This window comes from Brugia malayi (assembly GCF_000002995.4).
Source record: "Brugia malayi strain FR3 genome assembly, contig: Bm_v4_Chr2_contig_001, whole genome shotgun sequence".
Taxonomy (NCBI): domain Eukaryota; kingdom Metazoa; phylum Nematoda; class Chromadorea; order Rhabditida; family Onchocercidae; genus Brugia; species Brugia malayi.
In genome coordinates, this window is record NW_025062476.1 from 4,181,867 (window position 1) to 4,199,395 (window position 17,529).

Here is a 17,529-nt window from a genome sequence, read left to right on the forward strand (position 1 = left end):
TTTAATTCAAATTTATTCTATTCCAAAACTAGTAATCCTGATTTTTTTTTTCATTTTTACATTTGAAATTGGGAATTTTTTGCAATTTTCTACTTTTCTTTCTTGTTATTGTGCAAGTAATATGAGTTTGTAGATGCTAATAATGAGACAACTTTAATTGATAGTAAATATCAGTTATTTATAATAATTATAATCGTTATAGCAATTAAGCTGCTATAACAATTTATCGATTTCATCAAAATTTGAAAATATTTATCTTTCGAATTTATTTAATTTGCTAATTTTACAATGTTGAAACAACTTCAATTAAATAAAATTTAATTAAGAATAATGCTAATGCTACTTCTTTTTTACTCAAACAATAAAAATTGATTGAAAAGAGAAAAGATTTACTTTAGTATAACACAACCATAATTGATAAACATAAATATAGAAATTAAAAATATAGGAAAAAAAATGAAACCGTGGAATAAAATCAATGCATTTTAAAAAAAAAATCTATAATAGTTACATAAATAATTTATTATAACAAAAATATTAACTGTGAATCAGAAATAACTGAAATACTAGAAATGAAATAACAATTTAATGAGAAAAAAACTTTTTCTTCCTTAATAATATCATACATAAATCATAAAACAATATTTGCATCATTAGCATTCAATAACAATTATTTGAATTTTATCAATAATGAAAACTTGTTTATGATTTGTTTACATATGACTGATTTTCATCTTCCATAAAATATTTGTCACCTCTTTCACTTTCTACTTCTCATCTATCTTTCACTCTTTTTCCTTGGTAAATGTAAAGGACGAAACAATAAAATATACGTAATTTTACGGATTGATAAATATATATTATTGGCTAAGATGGTATATGTCGGATAAATTTGTATGTTTTCTTTTTTTTACTTTTCTTTAAAATTGCTTAAATAATTTTTTTTTTAAAAATGAATTGTATAAAGTCAGTTTTATAAAAAAAAAAAAAAAAAAAAATTTGTGAGTAAAGTTTATATGCATTCTCAAAGCTAACAAAGTTAAAAAAATTAGGATGAAAAAAGAATTAATGAATACTACTATACAAAATTCCTTTTTCATATGGTAATTTTAAAAATTACTAATTCAAATATTTTAAGTAATATTAAATGAAAAATTCCATCAAATAATTAGACATTATTAATAGTCTTAGCAAATATCATTTCATTGATAATTTCCGAAGTTATAAAAATTATTTAGGGAAGCATTAAATTCTAAATATGATATTGTTAAGGACTTCATTTAAAAAAAATTTAACCTTTTATTTATTTTCATTTTTTTATCCATTAAATATTTTTTTAAAATTATTTTTTATAAATTTTGAAGCTGAAATTTTTGTATAATTTCTCTTACTATTTGGCTAAAAATGCACTGATTAAAAATTCAGCATTTTTATTCTTATCTTATCAGCAAAATCAGTAAATATAGTCCTAATGCTAATAAAATATTTTAATTGCATACGGCATAAGGTAGCGATGTTTTTTTTTTTTAATTTTTCATCCTTGACAATTTTTAATTTAAAAAGATATTGATGGAAATTTCAGGGAAATTTGATGAAACTTTTGTGAAAAATTTCTTGTGTGCGTCTAAAAATAATCATTTATAATAGATCATTGAACAAATAATCTTGCTATGATCATTTATAAATCCCAATTTTACAATGAATGAATTTAAATTTTAAATTGAAATCGAATTGAAATAAGTACCAGTTGAAAATGATATTCAACTTTTGTTTTTTTTTTTTTCAAATGACAACACATTTTTTCTTCAACTTACTTATTTTTTGTTCAAAACTTCTCAAATCTTTAATTAAGAAATTAGAAATATTAAGAAAAAATAATTTAGAAAAGTAATAAACAGTTTTGGATATAATAAAAAGAAATAATTAGATAAAAGTTATGAATAAGTAATTTCAAAAGAAATTAGATTTTTGTTTATGAAATGTTTAATTTTTTGAAAAATTTTCATTATTTTTTTGCATGTTTGATATTAAAATAACTTAGTACTGAAATTTATAATAGATTAAAATGCATGAATTGAAGTAATTTTTACTATTATATAATAATAAAATTAAAAGATCATCTAAAAATAAGGAATTAGTTGTTCTTACTAAATTTTTTGTTTAACATTTTAAATATAATAATTGATTAAAATTTGATATGATGAATTATTTAAAATGCTATAATTAAATCATCATTAAAATTATTATTAAAATGCTATAAATAAAAGTTTGTTTTAACTTCATATTATGCATTAATGATATCTATTGATTGCTGCATAAAATTTGTCCAACAATTCAATCTTGATGTAATTATCATTCACTACCGTAATTGAATTTTTCTTTTTAATTTTCTGTAAATTATTTGCTCATATTTGCATAAATTAAACAAAATAAATTATAATTAATTTCTCAATTTTAATCTTAAATAATTAATAATTTCAGATAAAATATAACTTTCTAAAGGATTTAAATGAAAACATATTTGCTTCAATGGAATGGCTATTTGCCACCATTTCATAAACACGCCGTTTTCTTGCTTTGTGGTTTTGAGCTTGTCATTTCCGCCATGTCAATGGCTGTGGCGCAAAAATATTACGATTTATGCGCGATATTGTTTCCAATAGCAATGTATATGTTCGATGATACTAAGCGAAAAAAAATTGAAGGATTTGTTTGGACTAATCATGAACGACAAATTCTTCAATTCGTTTGTTTTTTTTGTTTTTTTCTTTTTGATTTGTTTTTCAAAAACAACAATAGTATTAAGATATAATTAATCTAATTATAAATAATTTCAATAATTTTAATTCTTTATAATTGTTATTTCCAACTATTTTTTTTTTAATACAAAAATTGCTCTGATCATCAAATACATTTTTCAAATGTAAAAATTTGAATTTATTGCATAAAATTTCTCCAATCAATTGATTCACAGCAGTCTTTAAAGATCAATGTATACAGACAGATTATTTTTTTTTAGATTTTACTTATATGTTTTTTATTTATTTGTACGATTATTTATTTATATATTTGTTAGCCATTTTTTTCTGAATTTATTTGCATTTTCGTTATGTATATATGCATGCACAGTGAAACTTGGTTTTTTTGAAAATGTTATGGTAGTGATTAAAAGTTAGATGATAATTAGATGTAACATTCATGAATCATTAAAATTCATTCTGCAACGATTTGTATAATTTTGAAGAAGCAATTTTTAAAAGTGTTAGTTTATTTTTTCGTTTTCTACGACTCCATTATTATTATTATCATCATTAATTATCATTAGTTATTACCATTATCATTATTATTTTTGGTGTTATTAGTTTTGATAGTGATGGAATTTCAGCATCAGCAAAAATTGTTATTATTATGGTGCACATCAACGGCAGCAATATTTATAGCAATGTTATTAATTATACCATTTTTTTTCAAATTTAAAAAAGCAAAAACAAATGAAGAGGTAGTTGAAAATGTTTTGCATTGTACAAATTTTTTTCCGAAAAGTTAAAAAAGAATTATTAATTTTTCGTAATAAATCAATATATTTTAATATGGATGATAGACATATATGAAATAATATAATCTTTTTTTGCGACAAAAATTTTCAAAAAAAAATTCTTTTATTATTTAACTATAAAATTTTTAAAATGAATTTTAATTTTAATTAGTTATAATTTTTTAGCGAACATTTCGCTTGCTGATAATGTATACATTGGCAGTTTTATTTATTATTATTGCATCATTAAATGGCATAGCAATGATATGGCTTTATATTACGGCACCAGCTGATAATAAATTATTTTATGAATTATTTGATAAATCGGTTAAAGAGGAAATATTTTTAACTCAAATTGAAAAAGGACTTGATTGCATCTCAGATGATGATAAAGAACTTGATCCAACTGTTGTAAGCTTATATATGTTTTTTTTTCCAATTTTTTTCTTCTTAATTTGAAATTTTAAAGTTTTCAAATGCTTCAAAATTAGCTTTTTTTAAGCCTATTTAAAAATCACACACAGAAAAAGCTTAAAATTTAAAATTATTTTCTAATTTTTATACAACGGATAACTATTATAATGATAGAAGAAAATGATTAAAACAATAAATAGTTATAAGTTAAAAACAAAAGAAAAAAAAAAAACTTTTTTTAAAAAGTTAACTTTTTTCTTATTCATACTGCAATTTAAGCAAAATGAAAAAATGTTGCAGATATTGAGCTTTCCTTGTCTTTTAAGAGCTATTTGAAAATTGAAATTCAAAATTATACCATCGAATAACAATGTGAAATAAAACCAGTTCACTAAACATATTCTATTGTCTATCAAATGATTCGAAATAAATGAATATCATATCTAATCTAATTAATTCAATTACTTTGAATTAAAGTACAAAAAAAAAAAAATTAATTAGATTTTAATTGAGTGTCAAAAAATTTCCCTTTTCCTTATTATCCTCAAATAAAAAACAACAAACATAGACAAATTTGAGGAATGTGATAATACTATCAATCGATCAGTAATCAGTCGGAAATGGCTAAAACCGTTGTTGATTGTTTGGATTGTTGGTCATGTAATTGCATTGTTTTTATTTGGATTCGTTAATAAAGGTTTGTATTTTTTTTTTTAAATACAGATTTAAAAAAAAGACGGAAAATAAAAATATTTGAGTATTAGATCAAATCACCTTCAAATTTTCTGATCAATTCAATTTAAGATTTGAATTTAAGATTTAGTTTCATTAGTTTTTCAGTTTAATCTTTCTTTATATTTTTGATATGCTTCTATAGACTAACAGAAGTTACTTTAAATTAATTTTAAAATATTGATAATATTTTTTGCCAACATGATCACATCATATTTTCTTCCATAAAATTCTTATATTCTCCAATTTAACACAGTATTTATCGTTAGTAATAACTATAAATCCATTATAATCAGTAATAAAATGAAACTTTTCCAAATATAAAGTTGTATTACATAGAGAATAACTTAAATTGATTAAAGTTTTCATTGAACATATTAAATATTTTATTAAATTGAAGTAAAAAAAAAATTTTTTTTGTTGTTTTAAAGATTTTAAAAGCGATGAAAATGATGGCAATTTGAGGAATGTAGCAGCGAAAGAGAAGCTAATAGGATGAAAATTGTTGATCTCATCAAACTATTGTATAAATGAAAATAAAAAAACAAAGAAATCTTCTTGCGTATTTTTAATTACTATCGAAATGCTCAATTTAACTTTTAATGCTTTTCTATTATCACTTTCAATACTGTTCAATTGATAATTTTGAATTTTTTTCTTTGAAAATACTTATTTTAATAAAAATTGCTTACAACCATTTACGCCAATAAAACAAAATCAAAAAAAAAAAGATTACAATAAGTAAATAATGCTGCAAATTTTGTCTTTATTTGGAAGAATTTTAGCTCAACACAATCAAATATTTTGATAACAATTGATGTTTGAAAAATTTTTTTCTTAACTTTGATTTATTTGAATATACTTATAATAGTGTAGAGTAATACTGAAATAGCTGATATCTGGAGATAATTTTTATTAATAATTATAAAATAGAATACAAAGTAATGATTAAATTTGGTAATATCATATCCTATTCTTTAAACATACATATGCAAAAGAATAGAAATTTACAATAAACATTCATTAAAATTCTATTCTATTCCATACAAAGATAACCATATGTTAGCTAATGTTAACAAAAAAAAAAAACTAAAATTTCAAAGGAAAAATAACTGTGAAAATCGTTACAGAAAATAGTAAAAAATGTAAAATTTATTAAAGCGACTCACAAAAAAGCCAATTCAGATCAATTAGAGAGCAGTAATTAGTTTTAATTCATAATGTTTTTAAGAAAAAATGCAAAAAGTATTAGCTATTTCCAAAATATACTAAAGTTAATGATGCTGAAATTTTAAGCATTTTTTATTTTTTATGATAACTGTGATAAAAAAAAAAAAAAATGACATCACTTGTTACAAAAGAACAAAAAAATTTTGTAAAATAAAATCAACATTTGCTCAGGAAATTAAAAAGGTTTGAAATTTCGAAAATTTCTATGCCTACATGAAATTAAGCGTATTGTAAAAAAACTATTAGAAAATATATTTGCACCATTTAAGCAATCGGTAGTAAAATAACGAAAAAGTGTAATTTATTAGTACTTGAATATTTTTTTCATATAAAATTCATCGAGCTTAAACTTGGATGAAATTTATTCTCAAAATATCTGATATAATTGATTAACAATTTCCTTATCAATAAAATTGATAATCTAAAAATATTTGCCATAGGAAAGGAACAAACTTAAAGATTGGATCAATAAAAAGAATTACAGAAAAAAACTAAAAATTAAAGTGACTTTTACACTATACAGCAAACTAAAGTTTTAAATTTTGAGTTCTCTGATAAGATGGATTTTTCGTTCTACTTTATCATAAGCTAATATTGTTAATGACAACAAAATAGATTTGCTTTAATTTTCATCATTCAGATTATATTTTTAGAATGAATGAATGAAAATGAAACATAATATTTTATGCTATTTAATTAAAATCACACCAAATCAAAAGAAAAAAAAATAAAAACTGCCTGAACTATGGACACTTTCAATTTTAATTTAATTACAGAATAGAATTGTATGACTGTTGGAATAAGTAATCTCATTTTATTTTAGGTTAGTGCAAAAATTTTCCACAGTCTTTGAATAATTCATTGAGAAATAATTTTATATATATCACACTGAATTGAAGTATCTGTTCACTATCAATTGTAGCAATTTGATAATTAAATACTTTCTAAAAATAAATTTTTAATGAGGAAAATAAATAATGAAATTAAAAATTTCAGTAAATATCCTAACTTAATTAAGATATATTTTATAGTAGTTACAGCTTTTTATTATAAACACTTAATTTCCAGAATTTTTCACTGATCACATTTATTTGTTGAAAATGGTTTTGATTTATGAACAAAATAAAATTTGCTTTTCTGGTATCCATGAGCAATTCAAATAATGAATTGAAATAAATGAAATGCCGTCAGATAAGACATGAAATGACATGATATGATATGATAAATAAATTGAGAAAGCTTGACAAAATATATGACCAGGCGTTGCTTCTTTTAGATTTAAATTTGCTGCAGCCATTTTATTAATTATTGCTGTTTCTTCCTATAATGAAAAAGAAAAAGGAAAATGAAAAAAAAAAAAAAAATGTTAAAAATTCCAATATTTATGTGTGTAAGAATATGATATTAATGTAATTTTTACTAAATATAAAATATGCATTTAGCATTAGCAATCAAAAGAAATTTCATGAATTTCATCCTTTCTGTTAATATTTCATCAAATGTCTTCGTGTATTATTTATTTTGGAAAAACCATAGTGGTTTTATTATATGTAGAAAACACTTTCTTTTTTCTTAAATCAATAAAATAAAAATGTGGAAACTAATCATAGTCTTATTTGAATATTCATATGATCAATGTTTGTAGATTACAGTCTCATTTAAATATTCCTAAGATCAACGATCGTTTCATTTAAAATCATGATATGAATAAATTGTAAGCAAACTTATGCACAATATCGAAATGTTTCTAAACACACAATTATGTCTGATTAATTTGTAGAGTATGCCAACTATATAAGAAGTATTTAAGTATTTCCTTTGTAACCCATCAATCTCTCTTCAACGACAATCTTTGTCGTGGATTTCTTTTGAGAGAGATTTGTCGATGGTTAAGAATAAACAGGGAATTGAAAGGCTTACATGAATGTAGAATAAGCATTTCAACAGATGTAGTAATAATGATGGTATTCTGTCTGTGGAAGCAAAATCGTTGGTGTCGGATACGCTTCGTCGTGTGAAGTCGCAGTAAGATTATAAAATCTTTATTAGTGCAATACAAATTTAGGATAAAAAATACTAACACAGAGAAAGTATAATCTCACATAGTTGTAGTTGAATTTTTGTCGAAGAAGAGATTAACAGTGAAACCTCCATTTGTCCCATAAGTTAACTGTCCTCCAAGAAGAAGAAAATAATCATGACAGGGATACTTCCTTCAGAAGAAGATCATAACAGAGGTCCTTCCTTAAGAAGAAGATGAAGATCCTGATTTACTATTAGGTTTATATATGTCAAGAGTTGGGAGTGGTTTATGACAGACTTACAATGAATTAAATAGACAATATACAGTTTTCAAGAGACATTGCAGGAGCTTAGAATAGACACTACAAAAGACATTACACCAGATGTTCATTTGCATACATGATAGATACATGCTGCAAAAGGATCATAATAAGATCAAAGCGGGAGATCAAGATAACAAAAGGAAATGAAATAGCTGAGGAATCTGAAATTCCTTAGATGATTCATAGCATTGCTAACAATTATTTACAATTTAGGTGATTAAATTTTATACAAATTTATTTTATTATTTTAAGTTTCGCGACTAAGCCAAATTTCTTCTATAAACGATGTGGCCCAGTAGCTCTCCTTTTCAGTTCTGCTGTGATAGCGTTACAATGCAATCCGAATGAGCAAATAGTTGAAGATGGGCTATATGCAAGGATGTTGCATTACCAAAAGGAAATTACGTAATGATCAGTATTATTGGCCTTAAGGCTTAAGTAAAGTGAAGAAATTTGTTGAAAAAGAATTGAGGCCAAAATTGCACTATTATAGTTATATATTATAATTAATATATTTAATGAACGGGCAAACAATTTGGTTGTATTATAATTTGCATTTTATTAAAATCTTTTCTCGCACAACCGATGTTATTTTTTTTTAATGTCTCGCTTCAAAATTTTCGCTATGATTATTCAATTATCCCAATTTTTTTTTTCAATTATTCCAATTTTTACTACATCGGTCAATACAAAGAGATGCGTAAGTAATCAGCCGTCATTACATTTGCAAAAATGAAATGAAGGACAATAAAAAAGTGAATGATTTAGGACCACTAGGACCAATTGGTGTTCCAGGACCACGAAGAAGGTGTTCCAGGACCACGAAGACGGACCACAAGGTGTACAAGGAGAACGAGGACCAGTTGGACCAGCTGGAGCAGGAAAATAAAAGCATGTGTCCTTCTCGTTATGTCACCAAAATGAAATCTAACTGATTTTGTGATTGAATGAAAGAAGAAATAAAATAATTCTCTTTCTTACTGAGCAGAGCAGTATTACAGTCAGGCAGAAAAATGAATTGGCTGTATTAAATTTTGCATTTTATTAAAAACAAATAAGGTTTTCAATGCATTTCCGTTAGATAGGTATAAAGAAAAGATGCCGGAAAGTCTGTAATCAAATATAAACTTTTAATATTTGTCTTTCACTTCAAACTTACTCTCTCATTTTATTCCACTATTTCATGTCCTCTTTTCACTTCACTATTTTGCGTATAATTGACGTAGACTGTTTTAATTTACGTTCCACGAGAGAATATAGACAATATCCTTCTAATGATTATAGTATAGAGAAAATATTTTATTTAATCATCCACTCAGTTTCAATATCTGTGAAGTTGTCAAAATTTTTTATTACATGGTGATGATGGGGGCATAATAAAGCATTTGCTTCATGGAATTTAAATTTTAAACATTAAATGTTTACAATCAAATTCTGGCAATGGTATTGGTCAGATTTGAAGCCTAAAAGTTTCGTAGCGTAATGGGAAGATCACGTGTTCTACACATGGCTGTAAACAAAAACAAGAAAAATAAGCGAACAGGGATTCATAGTTTGCTACTTCATTTCTTGCTAATGTTTCTTTCATACCTTTGTTCCACGTTTTTATAGTCCTTTACCTGTCGCATTCTCTTCCATTCTTGAATGCCTCCAGTCTGAGGCACACCAGTTGCATTTTGCTTTCCTTTTTTGTTTATTATTTATTGCCACTCTGGCTGTCTTGGATTTACCTTCAATTTAACTTATCGTGTTAAATCTGAAGGTCTTGGGCTCCTCTACTGCCATCTGCCACAGAGTGTAAATAAAATATAAATGCAGTTAGAAGTATCGTTCAGCCATTTTTCTTTTCATTTAGAAACAATCCACTGAAACTTACTTGAATCAGAGAAAATGGTAAGCATCCAAAAAGAAAGTATTAAAAAGATGCATTGGTACTGATAATCTAAGTTTGCTCAATTTTTTTTCAGCTATTTAACTTTTCGTTCTTTCAAATGATCATTCATCAAAAATGCAAGAAGTATCTGATTCCAACTTATTTATATTCCTTAATCATTTAAAATAAATGATAATTATTTATTAGAGTATAACAATCCAACTTGAACAATAAATAATATGTGAGGTAAAGTTTTATCCAGAAAGTAAGGATTGCAGATAAGAATGAAACACAGAAATCTTTTTTTGTCTTAGACGAAGGAATATCTGCAGGAATGTTTCCGGAATTCATAAAATTAAAAAACGTTTCTTTGTAGATTAATCGCATCGAATGCAGCAAAATGCAACATTAAGCGATTATTGACACATTTAAGAAAGTTAAATGGAACTTTCTACTCAATGTTGGATCGAATGGTGGAAGATCAACGATTGATTGAGAATTTGATAGATGGATGGAAGAATAGGTTCTTGAATCAGAACTGATTTGTTGATCTGGCAAATGCCAGCTATATGCCTCCTTCAGGAATTTCTGAAATTCCTCGAGTTGTCCAAATTTTAATCTGTAATCATTGTAGCACTTTAACTAAAATTCGTGTTCAATCTTTTGGATATATGGAAGGTGTACTGCAGAGAATGTTATCATAGTTTCTCGAAATTTTTAAAATAAACTTAAATTAAAAAAAAAAAAATCAACATTACTCAAAAAGATTTCGTCTTTGACAGTTCTGTCTTTGACAATTTCTGTTACTGAAAAAACTTTTTTTATTATTGATATGAAAAAACTTTTATATCAAAATGCTTTGTAGATTTTGCATTGACATCGATCATATCACCAAGACTGATTTCATTACCTCCAATTGATCTTATAATTTGACCTTCTAGCAGGATCACACTTCCTTGTAATCGACAAAAGATAATTCAGTTTTCACTATTATGGTTGAACTTTCGATGAAGGTAAACAGATTAGAGCTGAATAATTCGAAGATTTCAGAAACCCTCCAAGAACTTCTAATCTATAAGTAACTAAATTCCAAATCACTTCTGTTTCTCAAATGCTCAAAACCTGCTTTTCATTCTTCTCCTGGATTCATTGTCAATGAGTTATCTTTTATCACTCGATCTAATCTTCTCTCCTTTTCTTTTCTCTTTATCACATAAAAATTCCGTTTAACTTTCACAGGTACGGCAATAATCGCCTAATGTTTCATTTTCAGCATCTCATATAATCATCACACTAATAAATGTTTCTTTGTTTTGTGAATTCCGGAAAGATTCCTATCAGTCATCCTTCTTCTCAGTATAAATAAAGGATTTCTCTTTAAATTTTACTCTATTAAATTTCAATTTGAATTAAAACCTTTTTTGTCTTTTTAATCTTTCAGGTAGTTCTGGCTATCATATATTTAAATAGTTAAGTGAAAGTAATTTAAATAATTAAGGAATGTAATAATGAAGAATGTGAGATTTTTTTCTCGAATAATCTTTTTTTGAAAGAGCTAAAAGTTAGGTAATTGAAAAGAAATTGGAGAAATTTTCAGATTGTCAACATCAATGCATCTTATAAATTCTTTCTTATTGATTATCTGTGCTGCTTTTATGGCTCAAGTAAGTTCCCACAATTGATTGATTATTTTTAAGTCAAAAAATTATGCTTGAAGTCTAATTATTTGCTAATTTTATTTTGAGGCTTGCGGTCCATCATTAATGGGTACACAGCAAGGACTGCCAGGAAAGGATGGACGAGATGGACCTGTGGGTGATCCAGGAGATGTGGGCCCCGTTGGTCCACCAGGAGATATTGGAATGCCAGGAAGACAAGGCCAAGAGGGTGATCCAGGTCCACCAGGGCCTCGAGGATTCCCGGGACCAAAAGGTTTACCAGGACTTGTTGGAGTAACTGGGGCAGCTGGAGTATAAAAGCAACAGGAAATGGAATTTGTGGATGTCAGCAAAACGATCCCTCTCAATGATATCTTTTCTCTTATTTTGATTATTTATGTTTGTTTTGTACCAACGTATATCGTAAATGTGTCCTTCTTACGATGTCAAAAAAATCATAGGTTTGAAGTTGTATTCGATCCGCTAACGAAAATTGCTTACAAACTTTGATTATCGAAATTTGAACTTTATAAAGCAAATGCTTTGTTATATTTTTGAATTACGTCCTTTTTATTGTGAAGATTTTCAACTATTATTAATAATATTTTATGAATTAAAATTTTAATTTATATTCCAAATTTAAATTTAGTGGATGTTTTCAAACACTAAATGCGCTTAATATGAATGTTAAATATTTTCATTTTGTACAAATAAAGTTTTTCCCTATTAATAAGGCAAAATTATATTACAAATGTACAAACCAATCCGAAATGGACACGAAAATTAATGCCGAAATGTACAAAGCAGTTAAAAAATCGATTAGGAACAGCTAATGTGAACCAGTGCTATCACAACTTTAGGAACTCAAATATAAGATTTATGGTGAAATTAATTAAACCCAATGGTTTCTTCGGCATTTTCTTCCTTTTGTATTTTGCGAAGTATTAAAGAAATTTTTGGGAAATTTCTTTTTTCCTAAAAAAATCCTAAAAAATTTCATTTATGAAAGCAGTTAATTTTAGATTGATTATCTTTTCAGTAGAGATACAATTTTATAGGACATTCTTGTTGATTTTCAGCTCTCTTTTTGCGATCCAACTAGAGAGTTAATCCAAAATTACCTAATTATAAATCATTTCTAAACGAAAAGTTATATTTTAAGAAAACATCAAACTACCATATGTAAAGCATAAAGCATATGTAAATTTCTTCAGATGTGCAATTTATCTTAAATGAAAAAACATTCGAGTAAAGACACCAGGAGAAAATGGAATTGGTAGGAAAGAAGAATATCCTGGGCCAAGAATAATACGAAGGTCTTGAGGAATACCGGGACCTGTTAAAGAGTCAAGATGAAATGAAAATCAATGTGCTACCGCAAGGAGAACAAAGTTTCGAAGAACCGAAGGGAAAGCACAACTAACTTTTAGCAATAAAATATGGAATTTGTCACAGACAGTCAAAGAATTTTATCATCCATTCATAATATATATGTTTTCTTTTTTGGTTTTTTTCTGTTTTTTTGCATCAATCTATCGGCGGTGTGTTTTCATTATGCTATGAAATCGGTTAACCTGAAATATTAATCAGTACCGTAAGGAATTTGCTTGTGGAGGTTTTACATTTTATGCATCAAATGGTTTATTCAATCGTAACTTATCAACTTCAATGAAATTCCATGAATCAATCTTATAAATTGTTTCTTCAAGCAAATCAAAAACAAAAACACTTCAAAAATTTACTTTAACGCGTTCAATAGCTGATGCTTTGAACACTTTTAAGTAGCAAGCAAAGCTGTTTTGCAATTATCAACGCATTAAGTGTTTTGCTCTTCCTTTCCTCTCAATGCAGAAATAATATCGGCAAGTATTCAAAGTGATCTAGAATTGATTCAAGGTCGGACGTAGCTCAGAAATGACCACAGGATAACAATTCAGAAACCCCAAATATGATATCGATGATGAAATTAATTGAAAATAGTGTAATAATATCTGCAATAATATACAAAACTTAAAAATTAAACAAATTAATGAGATGTTGCAACATCGGAGATTATTATAAAAGGACTGAATAGCAATTAATATTATTGGCCTTAAGGCTTACTTGAAATTTGCTGGAGGAGATATTGAGGCCACTGTTTGCAAAGAAGTGGCCATTAATGGATGAACTTATTGAGTAATTATGGTTAGATGTCACTTACTCATAAGCTAATGACCCATGGTTAACTTACCATCAATTTTTGGCAGATTGACTGGTCTGATCAAAATTATAATAATTGGAAATTATAAATTAGAACGAGAAAGAGAGCTGACTGAAAGAACGACAAAAGATTAACTGTAAGTTTAATTTGCGATTAAAACTGAGAATAAAAATGTTGAATTTAGTAAATTATTGTAATTTATTCAACCGAGCGATATTATAATTATCAATTGGTTGTGCAAAAATTGATAAACAAACGAATTGATTGTATTATAATTTGCATTTTATTAGAAACAAATAAGGCTTTCAATGCTTTTTCTTATTGAATGAAAATGTATCAGAAAGACTGCAATCAAATATAAATTTTAATATTTCTCCATTTCGAACTGATTCTCTCAGTTTAGTCCACTATTTTATGTTCTCTTTTCACTTCATTAATTTCTACCTATAATTGACGTAGGTATTTTAATTTATGCTCCAAGTGGGAATGTGAATACGTTCCTTTGTTTTAATAGCACTGTGTACAGCGCATGAAGTGAAATATTATTTTCATCTTTTGCTCAGTTTAAAAATTGACCAAATTTCAGGAAGTTTTTACTAATTAACAATGACAGTGATAAAGTTAAAAAGCATCTGTTCCATGATATCTCAATTTCAAATTCCATAAATAAATTCCATTAAGGCACCGATTGTGATTTCTGACTTAAGAATTTCGCGATATAGTAGGAAAGGCATAGTTACCATATGGTGACGCAAAGAAAAACGCATAAAATGAGAGAAAAGATATACGTGAGGATGATTTTTTTTGTTATCACTAACAAATTCCATATTCTGCTTTATCCGTTATTATTCATTCCTCTCAGACCTAGCGGTCCTTGGTCACCAACTTCTCCTTGCGGTCCTCTATCACCTTCCTCTCCTGGCGGACCAATATGCCCAGGTAATCCCTGCGGACCTTCATCTCCAGGTTCTCCTTGATCTCCCTCAGGTCCTGGTTCTCCTCTAGGTCCATTGCGTCCAGGTCGTCCTGGTGGTCCTGCTGTTGGGTTGCAAGCCTAAAAATAAAAAATTATGCTTACCTAATGCTGTTCCGGTTTGTTCTAATCGTTCTTATTTGTGATCAGTGTTAAGTTAAGGAACTTACTTGAACTACGAATACAGCTACGGCGATGAAGAGGATAATACTGCAAGGATGCATTAGCACCACGACCTGAAATTGGCTTGATTGAAGTTTTTAAATTTCCTTTAAGTTCTGAAAATTTCAATCACTTCATTTTCTGTAAGATGCAGGAGAATAAAACGAAACAAAGGAAAATATTTGTGATCCTATAGAAAAAAATTTCCAACAAAATTCTGCACAGATGGAATCTTAACTTTTTCATACTCTTTTTTTAAGAAAAATACAATTCAATATAGCCGAAAAGCTTGAAGTCAGAACTTATAATATTTTTAGAAATGTGAAAAAACAAGAAAAAAATATTGATTTGGATATAATGATTCTTGCCGAAAAATTGAAATTTAATAAAACAAAATCTTTTATTTATACTGAGAAGAAGGATGACTGATAGGAATCTTTCCGGAATTCGCAAAACAAAGAAACATTTATTAGTGTGATGATTATATGAGATGCTGAAAATGAAACATTAGGCGATTATTGCCGTACCTGTGAAAGTTAAACGGAATTTTTATGTGATAAAGAGAAAAGAAAAGGAGAGAAGATTAGATCGAGTGATAAAAGATAACTCATTGACAATGAATCCAGGAGAAGAATGAAAAGCAGGTTTTGAGCATTTGAGAAACAGAAGTGATTTGGAATTTAGTTACTTATAGATTAGAAGTTCTTGGAGGGTTTCTGAAATCTTCGAATTATTCAGCTCTAATCTGTTTACCTTCATCGAAAGTTCAACCATAATAGTGAAAACTGAATTATCTTTTGTCGATTACAAGGAAGTGTGATCCTGCTAGAAGGTCAAATTATAAGATCAATTGGAGGTAATGAAATCAGTCTTGGTGATATGATCGATGTCAATGCAAAATCTACAAAGCATTTTGATATAAAAGTTTTTTCATATCAATAATAAAAAAAGTTTTTTCAGTAACAGAAATTGTCAAAGACAGAACTGTCAAAGACGAAATCTTTTTGAGTAATGTTGATTTTTTTTTTTTTAATTTAAGTTTATTTTAAAAATTTCGAGAAACTATGATAACATTCTCTGCAGTACACCTTCCATATATCCAAAAGATTGAACACGAATTTTAGTTAAAGTGCTACAATGATTACAGATTAAAATTTGGACAACTCGAGGAATTTCAGAAATTCCTGAAGGAGGCATATAGCTGGCATTTGCCAGATCAACAAATCAGTTCTGATTCAAGAACCTATTCTTCCATCCATCTATCAAATTCTCAATCAATCGTTGATCTTCCACCATTCGATCCAACATTGAGTAGAAAGTTCCATTTAACTTTCTTAAATGTGTCAATAATCGCTTAATGTTGCATTTTGCTGCATTCGATGCGATTAATCTACAAAGAAACGTTTTTTAATTTTATGAATTCCGGAAACATTCCTGCAGATATTCCTTCGTCTAAGACAAAAAAAGATTTCTGTGTTTCATTCTTATCTGCAATCCTTACTTTCTGGATAAAACTTTACCTCACATATTATTTATTGTTCAAGTTGGATTGTTATACTCTAATAAATAATTATCATTTATTTTAAATGATTAAGGAATATAAATAAGTTGGAATCAGATACTTCTTGCATTTTTGATGAATGATCATTTGAAAGAACGAAAAGTTAAATAGCTGAAAAAAAATTGAGCAAACTTAGATTATCAGTACCAATGCATCTTTTTAATACTTTCTTTTTGGATGCTTACCATTTTCTCTGATTCAAGTAAGTTTCAGTGGATTGTTTCTAAATGAAAAGAAAAATGGCTGAACGATACTTCTAACTGCATTTATATTTTATTTACACTCTGTGGCAGATGGCAGTAGAGGAGCCCAAGACCTTCAGATTTAACACGATAAGTTAAATTGAAGGTAAATCCAAGACAGCCAGAGTGGCAATAAATAATAAACAAAAAAGGAAAGCAAAATGCAACTGGTGTGCCTCAGACTGGAGGCATTCAAGAATGGAAGAGAATGCGACAGGTAAAGGACTATAAAAACGTGGAACAAAGGTATGAAAGAAACATTAGCAAGAAATGAAGTAGCAAACTATGAATCCCTGTTCGCTTATTTTTCTTGTTTTTGTTTACAGCCATGTGTAGAACACGTGATCTTCCCATTACGCTACGAAACTTTTAGGCTTCAAATCTGACCAATACCATTGCCAGAATTTGATTGTAAACATTTAATGTTTAAAATTTAAATTCCATGAAGCAAATGCTTTATTATGCCCCCATCATCACCATGTAATAAAAAATTTTGACAACTTCACAGATATTGAAACTGAGTGGATGATTAAATAAAATATTTTCTCTATACTATAATCATTAGAAGGATATTGTCTATATTCTCTCGTGGAACGTAAATTAA

General features: G+C 27.2%; 4 protein-coding genes across 4 annotated transcripts; 3 read left to right on the forward strand and 1 right to left on the reverse strand.

The window, feature by feature from the left end:
- Nucleotides 1–2,509: 2,509 nt before the first annotated feature.
- Bm5366 (Uncharacterized protein) lies at nt 2,510–5,180 on the forward strand (the record flags this gene model as incomplete). Its single annotated transcript, XM_043078349.1, has 5 exons — nt 2,510–2,746; nt 3,386–3,499; nt 3,722–3,946; nt 4,529–4,646; nt 5,113–5,180. The coding sequence occupies 5 exons, from the start codon at nt 2,510–2,512 to the stop codon at nt 5,178–5,180; spliced, it is 762 nt and encodes a 253-aa protein (XP_042934283.1).
- A 3,772-nt stretch (nt 5,181–8,952) lies between these two features.
- On the forward strand, nt 8,953–9,145 carry Bm10492 (Uncharacterized protein; the record flags this gene model as incomplete). The annotated part of the gene is made up of 2 exons (XM_043078350.1): nt 8,953–8,960; nt 9,052–9,145. 2 exons carry the CDS (start codon nt 8,953–8,955, stop codon nt 9,143–9,145), a joined length of 102 nt encoding a protein of 33 aa, XP_042934284.1.
- Nucleotides 9,146–11,739: 2,594 nt separating this feature from the next.
- Nucleotides 11,740–12,105, forward strand: Bm9359 (collagen, putative; the record flags this gene model as incomplete). Its single annotated transcript, XM_001894917.2, has 2 exons — nt 11,740–11,793; nt 11,875–12,105. The coding sequence occupies 2 exons, from the start codon at nt 11,740–11,742 to the stop codon at nt 12,103–12,105; spliced, it is 285 nt and encodes a 94-aa protein (XP_001894952.2).
- Nucleotides 12,106–14,822: 2,717 nt separating this feature from the next.
- Bm10491 (alpha-1 collagen type IX, putative) lies at nt 14,823–15,184 on the reverse strand (the record flags this gene model as incomplete). The annotated part of the gene is made up of 2 exons (XM_001902692.2): nt 14,823–15,041; nt 15,131–15,184. The coding sequence occupies 2 exons, from the start codon at nt 15,182–15,184 to the stop codon at nt 14,823–14,825; spliced, it is 273 nt and encodes a 90-aa protein (XP_001902727.1).
- Nucleotides 15,185–17,529: the final 2,345 nt, after the last annotated feature.